At 36.1% G+C, this 18,315-nt stretch overlaps 2 protein-coding genes across 3 annotated transcripts; both read right to left on the bottom strand.

The window, feature by feature from the left end:
• Nucleotides 1–436: 436 nt before the first annotated feature.
• On the bottom strand, nucleotides 437–10,951 carry LOC143470373 (solute carrier family 23 member 2-like). The gene is made up of 13 exons (XM_076968471.1): nucleotides 10,675–10,951; nucleotides 10,179–10,307; nucleotides 8,715–8,881; nucleotides 8,414–8,600; nucleotides 7,560–7,741; nucleotides 6,891–7,011; nucleotides 6,599–6,735; nucleotides 5,253–5,420; nucleotides 3,023–3,143; nucleotides 2,735–2,907; nucleotides 1,473–1,654; nucleotides 1,029–1,158; nucleotides 437–899 (listed from the first exon to the last, which is right to left on the bottom strand). The coding sequence occupies exons 1-13, from the start codon at nucleotides 10,696–10,698 to the stop codon at nucleotides 809–811; spliced, it is 1,812 nt and encodes a 603-aa protein (XP_076824586.1). The 5' UTR covers nucleotides 10,699–10,951; the 3' UTR covers nucleotides 437–808.
• Nucleotides 10,952–12,775: 1,824 nt separating this feature from the next.
• Nucleotides 12,776–16,663, bottom strand: LOC143470553 (elastase-1-like). Of its 2 annotated transcripts, none has more exons than XM_076968767.1 (10): nucleotides 16,524–16,663; nucleotides 16,334–16,401; nucleotides 16,162–16,195; nucleotides 16,004–16,032; nucleotides 15,753–15,830; nucleotides 15,482–15,668; nucleotides 15,010–15,168; nucleotides 13,735–13,871; nucleotides 13,535–13,656; nucleotides 12,776–13,434 (listed from the first exon to the last, which is right to left on the bottom strand). In XM_076968767.1, the coding sequence occupies exons 1-10, from the start codon at nucleotides 16,619–16,621 to the stop codon at nucleotides 13,210–13,212; spliced, it is 1,137 nt and encodes a 378-aa protein (XP_076824882.1). In that variant the 5' UTR covers nucleotides 16,622–16,663; the 3' UTR covers nucleotides 12,776–13,209. The 2 variants fall into 2 exon arrangements, with proteins under 2 accessions (XP_076824882.1, XP_076824883.1); XM_076968768.1 differs by having other exon boundaries at nucleotides 16,346–16,401.
• Between the last annotated feature and the right edge of the window lie 1,652 nt (nucleotides 16,664–18,315).

The following is an 18,315-nucleotide window of genomic DNA, read 5'->3' as shown; positions in this document are numbered from 1 at the left end:
AAAGTATCTAGGCATTTCGTCAAACTTATGAAGTGGTCTATTGCGAGAAATCAGAGATGTAATATTTCATATACAATAATTGTTACAAGTGTTTGTAAATAACTTCTTTGTACTTATCGCTAACTAACTTATCGCCTCTGTTGCGATAAGTGATCCAATGTTGTCAGTTTATTGAGAACCCGGGAAAAAACGTCATAAAGCTCTTTGGTAACTGCTGAAATTGTTAAATACTTAGCGCACATTGTGGAAAAATCGTCAAGATTTTTTGAACACTTGATGACACAAAGCAATTCACAAAAATGCCAAGTTGTTTGGTCTCACAACTGTTCCAAACAGATGAACATGTTTGTGTAAGATTTTACTAGATCGAAGTGTTCACGTAACTCGTTCACAGTAACAGAGAACTAAAAACAAATACAATATTATAATTAATTCTGTGGACTGTTTACTATATTTGTAAATGTCTATATATAAACAATTGATTAAAAGCTTACTGATTTTAATTTTGGATAATATGATATTAATGATAATATAGTTTAATGACTTTGGACAGTTTGGAGTAATATAAATAAAAAATGCCAAGACAGCCGCCTTTGATATAGGCTCACAAACGGCATTCTAAGGAATAAAATGAAAGTGCCTACATGCTGATAGAACGATAAGAACGACCACGCATTGCATTGTGTAAAAAACGTTGTTGCATAAAGACGAGATCCCAAGTAGGCCTATTAAAACTTTTGTGAAAAAATTAAAATGACAATTACCAAATTTTAATAATGAAGGAAATGATGAACGTGCCAGACACGTTTTATAGCCTTGAAATCGCAGTTCCGCTGTTATCGTCATCGCATTTGCTATTATTTCCAAATTCCGGCAAAATAGGAAAATACCGTGAAAACCTGAAAAAGTTGTACCAAATTTATAAACTGTTTATGGAACGTGTGCTGTGCATTAGTTTAATATCAGTATCTTGAGTTTTAGGTTACTGCATCAATCTATATATTTTGTAAAGTGACTGCTGAGTGCACCTGCAGCAATTTGTGGGGAATGGCAAATTATAGCATTCTTTTTCAGCTTTTTTTAATTCTTCTTCTTGCATGCCTTCCGTACTATATCTGTTCGTTCTCCATGCCAGCAATCCTCGTTCATTTTCTGTACCTATAAGCAAAAGTTGTTTGGGAGAGATACACATTTTAGTTTTAGAAAGGTCAAGTAATTCGAAAAAAATTTTGCAGTTGTTTTTTACTAATATTGGTTAAATAAAGTCGAAACAATCTTAAATCAAAACTTGTCTTACACATGTTTAGTTGCTACGATTGCAGGATATAAGACGATTTTAACTTGCGTATAATAACATGCTTTAATTATTATTATTTGTAAGTTATAACTTTTTCTTCCTAAGCAGGAATACACTTGAAGGTATCGTTGATCATAAACACTTTCCTTTACTTAACCTTTTCAAACAAATATACCTGGGATGGTGTTATCAAAGAAAAACGCAAGAAATCCCCCAACCAGCATGGAAGTTTGCAAGAGCACAGTGATGATCTGGTCAAGCTCTATAACTGAGGTCTGGATGACTCCGGGGTTAGCCTTCATCCATTCAGGAACAGCCAAACCCATAAAGAGAGATGCACCAACGATGAAGAGATTTCTATTAGAAAATATGAAAGATTTTGCATTGAAATACACTACTTTTGTAAGTTTTATTTTTATATCTTAGACTTTGTATTGTATTGTTTCACACTGCAGTTTAGAAAAACAGTTGTGACTATGCAATAATCATTTATATTAGGGAAGAGTATACACTATATATTAGCTAGCCTATTAGCTATACAATATAATTCTGAATGAAATATGTTGAAGCATTAGCGGAGGGGCTTCACTGTATTCACTGCTGTCAGCCCAATGAATATTTTACAATTTACCGTCAATGATTGAGAATAGACGTGCAGAGCATACCGAGTTTATATATCATTTTTTTGTGAATAAGTGTTTCCTCGCCAATGTAAGTCTGTCGACCTGTATTGCAAGTAAAGGTGCATGGGCAACTGCAATTTTTGCAATTTGAGGTCCCGCTAGTAGGGTTCTACGACAATTAACCGTGGGAAATTGACCGCGAACAAACTCACCGGGGACAATTGACCGGGGGACAACTGACCGTGACGTAAATTTACCTAGAACCAACTGACCTTAAATCATATTATCACTTAAATCATATAATTTGAATAAACAACAATGCTAATTTGCGTAAAAAATAAAAATAAAATGCGTAGCGGTTGATTTGTGTCGCCGGCCAATTTGTTGCCGGTCAGTTGACCACGACCAATTGTCGCCGGTGAATTTGTTCACGGTCAATTGATGTGATCCCCGCTAGTAGTGCTATAGGTCAGAACATATTTGACCTCACTACTTGCGACTTCATTAGATCTTTGAAGATTTAGAAGAAAAACAGCAAACGCTAAAATTGGCATTAGAGTTTAATTAGAATTTTTGATAATCATACTTCTCAAAACCTTCAAATAGTCACTTGAAAAGTCAAGAATAGTGGGACCGATAAAAAATTTTTGAAAAAAGTAATTCGGTGTCTGAAAAAGTACCACAGTACACTAATTCGTTACTATAGCCCTATAATATACTTCTGTTTGCAGGAAGCTCTGCAAAAATTTAAAAAAAGTGTGCAGCAAAATTAAGTTGCTGATAATATGATAAACTATAGCTCACAACGCTACACCTAGGAGAATTAAAGTCAATATATTGTAAGTTGCTGAGGCCAACAGCAGTGATCATTCCGAATGCTACACAGAACAATCCTCCAATGACAGGATCGGGAATTGTCACAAAAATGCTTCCAAATTTGCTTAACATCCCAAGAATCAAAAACAAAACTCCAGCAACTTGCAAAACCTAATAAATAACACAACCGATAAATCTTAATTTGATAAATCGCACAAAGCTTTAAAGAACTCGTACAGCTTTGTGTCGGTAATTTATCAAAATAAAATGTTATAAAGCGCCCTACTCTTCTACTTCCAACTCTTGTTATCCCGATGGCGCCAATGTTTTCACTAAATGATGTAGTAGCCGTTCCTGTACCAATTACACCTGCCAGAATGCACCCAATGCCTTCTACAAAAATACCTCTGCGGACAATAAGCATTTGTATATACGTTATGCTACAGCCAAAGATATAGGATATGTTCATCTTGATTGAAGTGAATTACACTGGTCAACAAATTTTTTTTTATTTTTTGTTGCATGAGATTTTTTAACTGATTCTACACAATCTTCGGATGCTGATTTCAAATCTGCAATCAGTTTCTTGATGCATGCTCTAGTTTTTATGCAATCGAAAATTCAAATTTTTTCGTTTCTGGCTCATATTTAGTGTGCGCTGTCTGTATGGTACAGTACCAGTGTTTCAGATAGAAGCTTTCATCTCTTTTAAGTTGTAGCCTACTGCTGTTTAAGGGCGTTTGAAGAAGCTAAGCAGTTTGATTATAAAGAGGTATTGCGGATAGACGCTGTAGGATAGGTTATAAGCTCTATTTTACACTCGTAAATGCAAAAATAAACCCGATTCATTTTGTTATATCTGTGGTGTGTACACGCTTTTTTTCGTCAAAGATGAAATATAACATCGTTCGTGAAGCCTGCCTACAGAGCTTACTTTGGCATCCATCTTGGCGATCAAGATAAGAAATGGTCTCCACATATTGTGTGCCATAACTGCGAAGAAATGCTCAGAGACTGAACAAAAGGAAAGCGGAAGAGTCTGCCTTTTTGCATTCCAATGGTGTGGCGTGAACCCCAAGATCACACGACTGACTGCTACTTTTGCATGGTAAATGTGAAAGGTGTTGGCAGGAAGAGCCGACTAATGCTTTCTTATCCAAGTATACCATCAGCTATACGACCTGTTCCGCACTCTGATAGATTCCCTCCTCCAGTCTTTAGTGGTTTTACATTTTCTGAAGATGAGGAAATTGAATCGGAAAGGGAAGAGCTTATGGAAATGGAGTATAAAAGAACAGATACAGAATCTGAGCACTCTTCTTGTGAAACCAGAGTAGCTGTTCAGCAGTTTAATCAATCAAAACTGAATGACTTAGTACGTGATTTAGATTTGTCCAAGCAAGAAGCTCAGCTCTTAGCCTCCAGACTCAAGGAAAAACAGGTTCTAGATTAATCTGTAAAGGTTTCCTTTTTTCGAAAAAGAGAAGAACTCTTTCTTCCCTATTTTTCAGAGGAAAATATGCTGGTATATTGCAACGATATACCTGGTCTTCTCGAACAACTGGGTATCTCCTCGTATGATCCAGAACAATGGCGATTGTTTTTGGACAGTTCCGAGCGCAGCCTCAAGTGTGTCCTTTTACACAATGGAAATGTTTATGAAGCTGTTCCAGTTGGTCACTCCACTGTCTTAAAGGAACGGCATGATGACATCAGAATTGTTATGGATTTGCTCAGATAACATGAGCACAACTGGATAATTTGTGTTAACCTCAAAATGGTTAGTTTTCTGCTAGGTCAGCAAAGAGGATACACTAAATTTCTATGTTATCTATGCATGTGGGACAGCAGAGCACGTGAAAAACATTGGACACAGAAGGAGCGGCCCTTACGTGAAACATTTCAAGTTGGCATGCCTAATGTAACACACAACCCAATCGTAAGCAGAGACAAAATTGTTTTTCCGCCCCTGCACATTAAACTAGGTCTCATGACACAGTTTGTTAAAGCTCTAAATCCTGACAACGAGTCCTTTCATCATCTTCTTTACACTTTCCCTGCTTTGTCATATGATAAAATTAAAGCAGCAAACGCAAAAAGCGTACAAACGCAGAAGTTATTGGATTGCCATCATTCTTTTCAATGTCATTTTACAAAAAAAAAATCGCTTATTAGCCTACATGTATTTACCAGCAAAAATGTTCTTTGTTACATTTTTTCAAACATTTGGAGCCTAATAATCTGTAAATACAAATGCTAGTGGTAACACAATAATTTCTGGGAACCTATTTTTGTTTTGAGGTTGGTTATTCGACTATAAGCAAGAACGTCATTTGACAAATCATGTAATTTTCAGAAAATTTGAATTTAGTAAATAAAAAATAAAAAATCTCAATTTGCAAAAAATCTAGACCTTGCAGAAAAAAAATAAGGTCAGATTCGGATTCAGCGCCCCCAAATTAGGTAAGAACAAGTGTTGGTAGAAATGCAACAAAATTTTTGTTGACCAGTGTTACCGATTAATTGCGTGCTGAGGCGGATTGGGAGCACCAGATAGTCTTGCGCATGCGTAGTAGTCACCAATTGACTCTATAAAACCAGCAACAACTCCAGCTAACATTCCCACTACACCGGCAACAGTAACAGTTGGCAAACCCCATTGACCGGGATAAGGAAAATAAAACCTGCAAGGAATATAATTTTATAAGCTTGCAAACCATAAAGTTATTTCGGGCTTATGCTAATTAAAGGTACATTTCAATGTTTTAACTTAACGGGTCAATGCTTTAATTCATAAAAGCCACAAGGTAAAGTAAAATTGAGTTCTTATTTTCTTGCAATTGCTTTTTATTGCCATCACCTTGCCAACAAAAAAGTAAATAGCGGTAAGTTTTAGCCTACATTTTAAACAAACGAAATAGGTGTTAACATTATTACGTTGTAGCTGTAGAGAAAAGTGATCTATATGTATGTTTGTTTTCTTATGTAAAGGAATTATATGGTCTGTCCACGCGTTTGCATTTTAAAGCGTTTAAAACGTTGTAATATTATACGTGATTGTTTAAATGTTTAAACGTTACACGTTTAAAAGAATTCACCAAGACCCAACTAAAAACGATTTGTAAAAGAAATCAGAAAAAAGAGCTCCTGGAACAAATTTGCTGTATATGGTATTGGTATCCGATACAGAAAATACGGCTGGTCACAAATTAACTGTCTAGTCGCAATGGCTATTGCTTTTATAAAGTTTCAAAAAGCAACTTTAAAATTCAATGACTTCTAAAAAACGTCACCGGCGCAAACGTGAGTCTGAACTCCTATCAGAGTCATATGAGTACGTTTGTTGTTTGTTGTTGGAAAAATGTTTGTTTCTTTTTTGGTAGAAAAAACGTATTTCTTCCAATCGTCCTTATTTTGGGTTTCAGAACGTTGGAAGCCCTGCTTATAATACAAAAATCTTGCCAACCTGAACCGATTCGAGTCGAGTCAAGACTTTTTAAATATTGACTCGAGTCAAATCAAATTTTTCACGTAGCCTTCTGAAAAGAGACTCATATCAAGTGAGGTGTTTGCAAAACGTGATCCGAGTTGGATTCGAGTAATTTTGCTGGAGAAAGTTATTGGCAATGGCGTCAACCATTTTACAAACCGTTTTATAAACATCAGTTAAATGTTACACAATGCATTTGTATATTTATAATTGCCTACACCAACAGACACAAAGCAGCTCAATAGAAAATACAAATTGGTGTTTACTTTTTCACACAAAATTCTGTTTTTAGCATTATACTTTTGGTTTCCATTTTACATCAGCAAGCACTTTGATACAGTAATAAAGTTAAATAAAACGTTTTTGTCTTACCACGGTGAGTTAGTCAAAACGTTTGATCTTATATCTGTCCTTGCACGATATGAAGGATGGTCAGGATTGTCAGGAAAGACGCCGGTTTCAGTAAAAATAAGACTCAGCATCCAACCAGATATCAATGCACATAGAACCTAAGATGTCAATGTAAAGTGTTACTTCATAAAGGGCTAAAAGGTCATCCAAATACGAAAGCAAACCTTTTAGATCTGATATTATTCAAACCATGTGTAGACGTTATAACAGACTAGATAGTATGCTTATGTCGACATAAGCCTTACTGACTTACTGGAAACATTTTAAAAAATGGAACTTTGACAGTATGACATTTCCTAGATGTAGAATAGATTGGAAGTGGTATGTAGATGTTTTTCAAGTATTGGGAACATAAAACCACTACAAAGGCAGTGCTGTAAATTGAAGGAATAACTCTGATTACCATCTATCTAGAAATGCAATTTACAATAACTTTTTCATTTGTTTATATTATTAATTTATGATATGAAGAGGCAGTGATTCGTAATTACAAACGTTAACTTTGTTTTTTCATCAGTCACTACAGGTACTTTGATCTTAAAAACAACAAACGCTGCGCTTATAAATGTTTGCAAACATCTTACAGGTTTTAAAATCATAGGCTTTTTATGCTTCACGCACATATAATAAAGTGAAAGTGGCTGTATAACGCAGCCCTAGGCCTACTCCCAAAAACGGCTCCATTGCTACGTTTTGAAGACCAGGAGATGTACGTTGCACAAACGACCTTGTGTGACATAAGGGTCCTTGTTAAAAATTACGATACTGTACATTGAATAATGCAATAGCTTACAGAACTGCAATAATGCGATATTATAATCTACACATATACATCTAAACTTGGAAACGAATACGCGATTATTAAAATATGACGCTGGTTTAGCAGTTTCTGGTCGCTCACTTGGTATAAAACCTGACTTACAACATTGCGATGCCCCACTGTGGCTCAGCGTTATATGATGCTGTAGAGAACAAGTCAAGACCAATTAATGCTACAGCTGGTGCAATGGTGAGAGGTCCGATGTAGCGAAGAAGAAAACCTATCGCACCGCTGAACCCGAGAATAACTTGCAGAGATGATGCAACTGCAATAGCCCCCTGCACCTGTAAATATCTGGTAATAACTTGAGGAATATTTTGGGTCAAATTTCAGACATTTTTAGTGCAATTATTTAATTGCGTCAACAAGTTAGATACAAAATGGCACCGTGGCATTTTAGCTTCACTAATACAGAAGTATGACTGGGCAATTTGGCATATTTATTTGCGATATTGTTTTGCAATGTATATTCTCATCTTACCCAGTACCACTGCTGATATGCTTATTTATCATTATTTGTGTTACACTATTTGCATTTGCTTATACTTATACGTGTTTTTGTCAACTGTTTCAACGGTGACGAAACCATGCAAGAAATCAAGGTATTTGTTGTATGTCTAACGGATGTAAAATGTTTCGCGTTTGATCTGCACGAAGGTACAGAGTTGAATTACTGAATCGGTTGTAGTTGTTCCTTACATAACTTCATGCTTCGTGAATACTGCCTTCACGTCCCCAGTACGTGAAGGCATCGTGCAAAACTCAAACAAAAGTCGTGACTGCGAGCTGGACAGACAAAAAACAAACAAAGCTTTCATCTAATTACACAAGAATTTTGCTGGTCGGCGACTTTATTTACTTTTGGCCACACATTTACGAGCTTGGGCTTGATATCACAAGAACAATCTTTGCAATAACCACAAAACGGGGCGTATTGTCGTGTCTGAATTATATACCTCTCTCATCCGTCGTTGCCAAACCTCAGTACCATCAACGATGCTGCCATCCGTGTCATTGTATAAAGTCTTGCTGCTGTTCATGAACCCCTCAGGAAGAGGAGCTGGACATTGGTTGTGTGGAAGAGCCAGAATGGCCAAGGTTGGAGGAAGGAAGCTGAAGGTGCCACCCTGCATGATTGGCAGCCTGGAATGACATTTTGTACTCGCATTAACCTTTGTAGGCAACGGCTACCCTATATCAATACTACAATAATTTTGATCAGTATAATTGATTTTACGAGCAAATGATTTTTCAAACCTTATCCCCAAAGTTGTTTGTAGAAGAGTACAAAGACCAGAGACAAAAAACAAGCTTGAGATGAGCAGTGCGCGAGCCACATTGCCTTCTTCGTCATTTTCAATGCACAGGCTTGGTGCAATGAGAAGTGGAAGACCGATGACAGAACCAATTGCCACCAGGTAATGCTGCAAACGGTGCAAAACTTACAGTGTATTGCAATATGTGTTGTTGGTGACCGCAGCGGTACAGTTGCTTTTTACTTCTAAACTTACCGTCTTGTTTCAAATGTTTTTGGAAACTAATTTTTGTGGTCTAACGAAATAGAAGGCGTGCGATTGTTTGATTATAATTATTAGACTTTAAAGAGTATTTTGCCCTAAAAACTTAACGTGACAAAAGAAAATTTACCTCATTACACTGATAAAAACACGCTAGCCAACTCGATTGTCGAGGTTGATGGTTGTGTAAACAAAGCTGAAACGACGTCATGCCAAGAACGCCGATCGGTTACATGTTATGTAATGACAAACTAAGTTGAAAACATGCTTGCCAACTTACAACGCGACCGTGTTTGTTAAGTAGCGGGTTGTTGACTTGCTAACTCAAAAAGTAAGGGTTTGACTTTAAAATCCTATTACTTTTAAGCTATATTTGAACCAGTGTAAGTACGCTGTTATGCCGACATTGCAATTTTACAATTCATATTAAATTCTTGTGGTTTTAATGATTTCTTTGAGCTATCGCGTTTGTCTAGGTCAGGGGTGGGCAAACTTTTTGTACTGAGGGCCGCATTAGAAAAAATGTTGCAGCCGGCGGGCCGCACACTCTTATTACAAAGTAGGAAAATTTACCCGGTGTGTAAATAAACGCATATTCATATTAAACACAATTTTTGCATTTCACACTTAGTTACGTTTAAACTTTAAAGCTACGCAATCTTCATCACAAAGGCCTACGGTAGCCGCTACCGTATTTGTATTTTATGATCAAACAATTAAATCAAACAATGCGTGAGAAGTGTACGGCTAGTTGCTGAAAGCATGTTGCAATGCATGCGCGACTGACGTGTGTGTGTTTACGCACTGAAAGTGAAGAGAAAAACACACTCGTAAAGGGAATAATATTTTGTCATGTAACCTGTTTAATTAAAACAATAAGTGATGAGTAGGAGTTTCTGCAAGTGCCGGCGGGCCGCATGCGGCCCGCGGGCCGTAGTTTGCCCACCCCTGGTCTAGGTCATCGCATAATATTTGCGGATAGGCTATTTGCTATTAATCAGAATAACGAGTGGGAAATGTAGGCCTCCTAGATAAAAGCACAAAAGTTTTTAAAAACCATCTTTATTTATTGAATGGCGGATGCAGCAAAAAACTACATTATCTAGCAAAGATTTTACATTTTCAACAGAACCTCAAAGGTATCACTGATGATAAGTGGGTTATTGCTTTTATCACCCACCACATAACTTTAATAATAATTTACCTGTAATCCAAGTACAAAACAGGTGTACCATGCTGGGGTGTCTTCAATGCTATACAGCAGGTTGTGATCGGTTTCACTTTCCTTGGTTGGGGAATTGCTCGTTCTAGAACTTTGTTCGCTTTTCGCATCCTAAAACCATTGTTCGTAACAGCTTTGTGCAACTTTCATTTTATGAGTTAGTTCCACCGATTTTTATTTCATTTATGTATCTGATTGCTTTTGACATTTCATGACGTTTAAGGATCATAACATATGATATTTGAAAATTACTAAGGTTAACATATTTGATAAATAGCATATTTTCTATAGTCTATACTTATTAGAATTTCTATTACAGACTTCACAGCAATTTCTGCTGTTGTATTGTGATAAAAATATGATCAATTTAGTCACAGCAGCCAGATTCAAGCAGATTTGCAGCTGAGGAAAGTATAGGCCTAGAAACACTTAACATAAATTCTATTGGTTGTCTGTGATAACATCGTTTATTACTTACGTTTTCAAAGGCAAAGTTTTCCATTTTTTAAGCTTACAGAACAACACCTTTACACTGAATAGAAAAATGCAAATTTTGTTTAGTGACAAATGCACATTTTTAATGATTTTGTTGCCGACTCGTCTGCCTTTAAATTGCTTTCTTTAAGATTACGTGAGGTCCCTATTTTGGCAAGTCAGCAACTTTTGTACTTTCTTTCAATAAGAAGATACAACGCATTCAATATTTTCATCTGACAGCTGGGGCTGAAACTTCTGATAAACATTTCTCATTTTACATAACTCATTTTGCATTTACTATCCGAATGTTTTCGCTTAGTAAACCCTTATGAAATTCACGGAACGTCCGGTACATAGCACCTAGTGTATCATATCGACCTTACTTCTACTATAATAAAAATTTTTGTTTGGTCGACAAGGGCATCATGTTAATTCTGATTAAGTATTATGGTAGAAGCTTTGTCATTGTCAAGTTTTGTGAACTGTGTTACTAAACAGGTTTCTACTCGTGCTAAATCTTTCTGCTAAAATAAACGTTTTTGCTTTTCGAAAGGCAAACCACAAAGTGAGACAGGTAGGCAAATAAACAAATCGATTGGAGTATACATGATATGTACATAGCGTAATTTCGGGTAGGATGCGCATGTTTTCGTTGATCCTCCGTAGTTTATTTCCAACTTGGTCTAAGTATACGCAACAGGAAGAGTAAACTGAAGGAAGAGACTTCTATCAATGCGTTGTACCGGATTGAAAATTGCATTGTTCAACATAAATATTTCAGATTTTTAAAATGACGTCATTATGATCTGGGGGCTATAATGAAATGACCAATGAAGTTGAATTACAACAAAGAATACATTTTTATCTCAAAACTTTAGATATATTTTTACAATGATGCTTACTTACAAATCACGCTTAGTTTTTCGTTATTCTGTCTCAGCTTTTCATCGCTGTCAAGTCTGCTCTGTATAGCCCATTCAACAACAACGTTGCACGCCAGTGATGCTTTATTTTCATTCACAAAGACATGGAAGCACTGAAAGTGTCCAAGAACGCTGTAGACTGTCGAGACCTGTTCTAATTTCAGTTTGAATTATTTGGATGAGCAATATAATTCCAATTGATAAACTGTTTGTGTCATGTGATAAACAATGTATCAAATTTTAAAAACTTTTGTAACTCAACCCCCTTTCAGCGCAATCCTAAATAAAGTTGGTAGTTAGTTGATCCTATAACCATCAGATCCTTGAAACACCTTCGAAATTCATGATTTTTTTAATTAGTAAAGTTGATTTCAAGTAATTACAACTACATTTTGGCCTATATAGTTTGCCTTTTTTGGCCAAAATGAATGAAACTAACTTGATTTTTGCGTATCTTGAATCATTTGCCAAGCATAAAAACCTTTTTTATTTTTTATTGTTGAGGTTTTTCATACCCAGATAAAATCTATTAATATTTAGGGATATAGTTAGCTATATATACTTTTAAAAAGCACGTAACTTGCATAAAACTGAAATATAATTGCTTGGATATTTTTCCAGGGTGTTTAACACTTTCTTCCCGCATAAAAATAACTTAAGTTCAACTACTGTAAATGTAGACTTTCTATATATTCCGCACCTGACAATTGCAACCCAAAATTCAAACAAATCGAAACATAAAGAGAAAAATTGTTGCCCATGGTCTATCGATATTTTACTGCTATCTACGCATAATACACATCAGGCGTCGTTTAATCACAAGGCATTTATAGACATTGCAGAGGTTTCTACCTGAGGTAATGTAATACGAATGTAACAACATTTGTTAAAGTAAGTTTTATATTTTATCCACCGTTGACTTTGTTTGATAAGTAACATTTCATTATTTTTTTAGTTAACATTTAACTGTATCGTTTTTATTTCACCGTCTTTTTATACATCTCTTGTTATTTTTTAACTGATTTTTGAGTTATTTTATGTTTTTTTTATATCGGCCTGCTGTTCACACCTTGCTTATATAAAACGCTGTATCTTTTGTTCGGGAGGGACGTTTTTATTAGCTAGTGCTGTTGTGTTATACAGTGGGTGTGAGAGTACAAGTGTGACATATTTAACTTAAAAGTTTATTTGGTGCCTGGATTCACCCTTAGTGCGGCATAGGGCCTGGCTTGTACTAAAGAGTAAAAATGATTTCCGTTAGACGAAAAAACGTCGATTAGCTCTTCATGAATTGCGCAAATTTGTTTGTAAATGATGAACACGATTATTGTATAAAGACAACATATATAAGCAGCTGATATATAGACAAGTTTTTCTAACAGCTGCTGGTGTTTACATCCATACAACATACATTTCAAACTCAAACATTTGTACGCTGAACGCTTTCCATTTAAATGATAAGATTTGAAGTCGCGTTTTAAAGTGCCCTCCATATTAAAACCAAACCTTTTCATCTTGCACTTTATTCTCAACACTTTATTTAAAAAAATGGAAATATAACTGTCGTCTGATAGGCTGTAAAACAATGTTGTGGTTGTTCTTCAATTTCTTTCTTAACACAGCTCTCCCTCGTCAGTACGATACAAAAGTCCATCAACACCTATACGTGGAGTACTTTGGTGCCTTCCCTTAAACGTGAGGTTGGAAAGTACAGAGAAGGTGTTCTTTCCTTTGCAACCTTTGTCGTGGGTATTTTGAGAAAATATTCCGACGACATAGTAAGAAGAGCAAGATTCGTTGGAAGTTCCGCGACACACTACCGGGCTTCCGCTGTCGCCCTGGCAACAAATACGTACTGATAAAAAAAATAAACCAAAAAAATGCCAAGACAACAATATATCCAAATCAAGTACTTAATTAACAAAACGTTTAGCTTACTACGCATCCAACCGATCCGCTTTGGTCAAGTAGCTGGATGCAGCCATGCACATATTTAAAGCCATCGCCGCAATTCGTGAAGGTTACACGCGTCTTCCTAAGATTTAGGCTGTATGGATTTTCTAAACATATTTGTGTAAAATAAAAACGGCATTTTTACTGGCGTAGCAAATTTTTAATATACTATCGCTTCAACGTACTTGAATCCGTTCCACCATGACCTAAAGCGTAGCATTCATTTGTGTTGTAACCAGTTTTACTGAAAGTGAGTGGAGGAAGGCATGCGAAGTGCGCCCCGCTAACAGGCACTTTCAGAAGCATGATGGCGTAGTCGTGTCTTCAGAAAAAAACATGAAAGCTCAGTAAATGGGGATAATTTAGTGTTAACTTGATTTATTTTTGTTTATCCAATAGGTTACTATAGTCAACACATCACTCAAAAACTATCAAAGCAATACCATCATTTACAACTACAGTACTTCCTCGATTATCCGTCCCTCGTTAAACCGGCATTCGATTATCCGGCCGAGTGATCAATGACTTTGGGAGGTGACAACCTGTTCAGTGTACACTGAACTGGTAGGAAAAAATCAGAAAATAATTTTCTACTTGGTTCTTTTCTCCTTGTAGCCACTGCAGTGAACACATTGTGAACCGGTAGTAAAATGAACCGCAAAATTATGAGCAGCTCCTGCTATAATACTAAGGCCCATTCTCATTAAAAATCTTACTGTACTTGTAGCTCATTGTTCAAAACTAGATCAACACTGATCAATGACCTGTATACCACCTAAAAGAAAAATCTATCACACAATCATTTCAATTATGTCATCACAAGCAATAATTGGTGTGCCCAAACTCTGTTAAGGTTCGGTTTAACTTCTTTGTGACGTAACAAGTTAACGTGAAGTTAAAGTGACGTAACTTCTTTTTCTGTACATTACTGTATTTGTTCATTACTTATTTGTATTATCTGTTTCTATTTCTATGATGTAAAAATACAAATTCAATTATCCGTTTTTTTTGCTTATCCGGTCAGATTTTTGAAAATATTGACCCAACTTGACCGGATAATCGAGGAAGTACTGTATAACGAATAGCCTACACGTTGTAGATTTATAGCCAGGCCTGCGAAGTAGCCTAAGAATATATATAACAGCCATTAGCGTATTTGGGGGCCGGGGTCATCGGACCATGGCTCTCCTTCCAACGAACCCAATTTTGGGCCTTTTTACATCTTCATTCTTCTCGGTTCATCGCATACATCAAAAATTGGCAGCTATTTAGCTATTATAGCTTAAGTTTGATTATCAAAATAAATTTCGTTTCAAATCGTTTAAAAATGGTTTTTGAGGCATAAAACATTATTTTAAGCCCGCCCCCTTCAACGCAATTCTAAATACATCACTGATATTTATATTTTAATTTTAGATCTTACGTGTAGCAATATTTTAATTCTAGATAAATATTTATACTCGAAAGTCTTTCCGTCTCTACCAAACTGATTTGCGATTCTGACTTGAGTTATTTCATGAAAAGCGGGATCGCTTTGTTCAGCGTAGTTGCCGGTTCTAGGCTGAGGTATTTTCACGCCAATAGTCACTTTGTATTTTCCATTTGCACACGACCACTTGCTGCAATCAGATAAAAAATTGTTTGTAACTCTGCATGCGTTATCACGTTATTATTACGGAGAAAGTTAAAAATCAAGGTGAATCTTAAACTTTAAAACACAGTATGGCCTAATTGTAAAGCTTTTATGCAATATTTTGTCTTAAAGGTTTTAGATATACAATAAATAATTTAGTACAAAACAAAACAATAAAATTTTGAAGTTTAGGGTCAAGTATCTTGTTTTACAGCATATGCTACCACTATACAACTCAGCAATTGTGCAATACTGCTACAGCGATTGTTGCAAATTTTTTTAACTCCAATTTCACCTACTTGTTCTCGACAGGTCCCTTGCAGTTTGTCGTCTTCGAACAGTTTTCAAGGCAATGAGCGGCAGTTAGAACACGGTCGTTTGTTAAAAGAACTCCTCCGCATTTATGGATATAAAGAGATTCATCTTCGTCACTTCTTTTCCATACAGACACATGCCACGGGAATTCGCCATGAGCATCTTCGCTTTCTACAATATATTAACCATTCATCATGCTACGGAAAATTTATTTTACTATTTTATGACAAAATGACATTTTGCAGTTTAACCAACCCCTAACACGTTTGGCGAGTGTTCTTTTTGTTCTTGAGCAACATGTAGATCCACATTGCGCCGTACTAACGCCAAACCCTGTACATAGGATAGTGCATGTTATGTAACTTTCTCATAAATCTGTCGTAATATGCTGCCATATTGTAGGCCTAAATACATTACACAGTGACTTGCTTGCTGGGATTGCACAAATATCGCAAACTAAATAAATATTCTTACATTTAATAGACCGGTGAAAGCAAATTGCTTACCTGATGGACATTGTTGTATAGTCCGTGACCTAAATGTAGAGTTTAATGGGTCAAGATGGTAATAAACAGAAACGTTTTGTTTAACTTTAAAAACAACGTATTTACTGTAATACATAGAAATGGGTAAGAAAGATGTGATGGTGGCTGTATGTACCTACCGTTTGAGGAGTACGTTTTCAAGGTTTGAGTTTTCTGCAAAAAAGTTATCTTTTGGTTACAAGAATGTTTAAAATGTACCATAACGCTAAATAATTTTTAAGCTACAATTCACTGTCGAATTATGACAACGAGCAAATTATAACGCATCAGCCAAAGTAAGCTGTAGCCTACCTCTCAGCGTACTTTCAAACTGGAAATCATCAACTTCGAGTCGTTTTTGAATGGTGGCTAAATCATCTCTGCGTTTATAAATTGTTTATTGCATTTAATAGGTCATGATACATAAAACTTTTCAAATTACTGTACATAAAACAAAAAACTCTAATTTAACAATTATTCATTTCACGATAATATAGTTTACCTTGTAATCAGCTCGCTATATACACTACAAAAAAATGCCATCACCACCAGCGGTAGGTAACCATGATGGAATCGCGATGAGTGTACTTCTAGACCCATTCGTAAAGATTATCTTGCACTAGCTGAAATTTACTAAGTGAAATTACTGCAAAACAACTACTTATGTAGGCAAAATCGACAACAGCTAAGATAGCAACAGGAAAATTTTTATAATTGGAACACCACATAAAGAGATTAAAGGAGACAATAAATAACTGACATATCCCGTGAAGGAAATGCGGTTTGGTGAGCTCTAAAAACATGATCTTGAACGGGAAGAGCCGAGTGTCAACAGCAATTATTTTTAATCAAATGCGTTTGTCGAGCATGTCCTGAACCGATCCTCCTGATTCTTGCGGCAATTGCTTGAAATATAGTACGCCTATACAGCCTACAAAGCGGTTACTAACATTACAAACACATTTCTTTATAAATATGTTTTTGTTTGAAAATAGAACTGGGGGCTTGATAAATTTATTTGATGTATGAAATCAGATCCTGAAGATTCTGATAGAGGTGGTTTCGTATCTTAGCCTTTTGTCCAAGCGGTATATTTGCTTTTGTAACCTGTATGGAAATTGCCAGTGGTTTGCATGTCACTTCCTATTTTGCCGTTGTTATAACAATTTTAACAATTGACGAAACGAGCGCATACTAACGTATATTTAAATTGTGCTACAATTTAATAATATTATTATAATAATCTTTTTAACAATATTAAAATTTTAGATTTTCTAGAGAAATGAGATTAAAATAGTCTTTACATTAGGCTAAGCATCATCCTAGTCATTGCAAAATATAACCGGGATTTCATTGTTTATAAAGCATTCTGTAAATTGCAATAATTAACCTACTGCATGATTGGCCTTGCGTCAAAAAGAATATCCAACATGTTTATCGCACGAACTACTCGCCGTGCTGAGATTCTGAGTGTGAGACCCTCTACTACTCTTTTCTTTGTCTCTCTCCAGACTTCACTTCCAACAAAGCAAAACCAACTATCATAGAGGAGCTTAATGCTCGCAAAGCATAAAACATTATAAGCAGTCTTTAACTGGCTGGTAAACTCGCCACGTACCGGTGTCTCCGAGCTCTATCGCTGCTCAGCTGGTGGCCATAAAATAAAGAAACATCTAACGCTGACAACGACAACACCTCTCAACGAAGTTTGTATTAGATAAGGACCGTAGCCGTACTTACTTCACAATGAGGTTTGTAATGCCATTTCCTATCAACATCTACTTTGGACAACGTGATTAATCTTGTTTTGCTTTTACAACTCGCGCAAACAGTGAACAACTCCGTATCTGCAACGGCAATGCTCAATCTGCATTGCTAGGAGTAGGCTCTTTAGAACCTTTTTCTCCATCATGCTTGAGAACCAGAACGACAAGCAATGTTTCGTATTTCACGATCAGCCAACTATGTTCTTGACTTTGGTCATTGTTTTATAACAATGCTGTCTGAAGCTTTCATGTCATACCATCGTACTTAATCCTATCGTATTGCAGTGGTTATTATAGCAATGCAATATAGCCGATGAGGAGTCGCCAAGGAAAAAAGCAACGATCAAAAAGACGTGGAAACACGTATGGTCCTCAGGAATTGAATCCGTGATAAAGGGCTTATTTCCCAATTATGTTCCTCTTCGTAAATACGTTAGTCTTAGCAAGTTCTTTTGGAGTCATCGACGTATGCAGCTGGCTTCCTTTCTTCAAGAAGAAGATCGATTTTGAGTTCACCGCGGTCCTAGA

Source organism: Clavelina lepadiformis, chromosome 9 (assembly GCF_947623445.1).
Source record: "Clavelina lepadiformis chromosome 9, kaClaLepa1.1, whole genome shotgun sequence".
Taxonomy (NCBI): domain Eukaryota; kingdom Metazoa; phylum Chordata; class Ascidiacea; order Aplousobranchia; family Clavelinidae; genus Clavelina; species Clavelina lepadiformis.
This window is presented reverse-complemented; position numbering and strand designations above follow the sequence as displayed.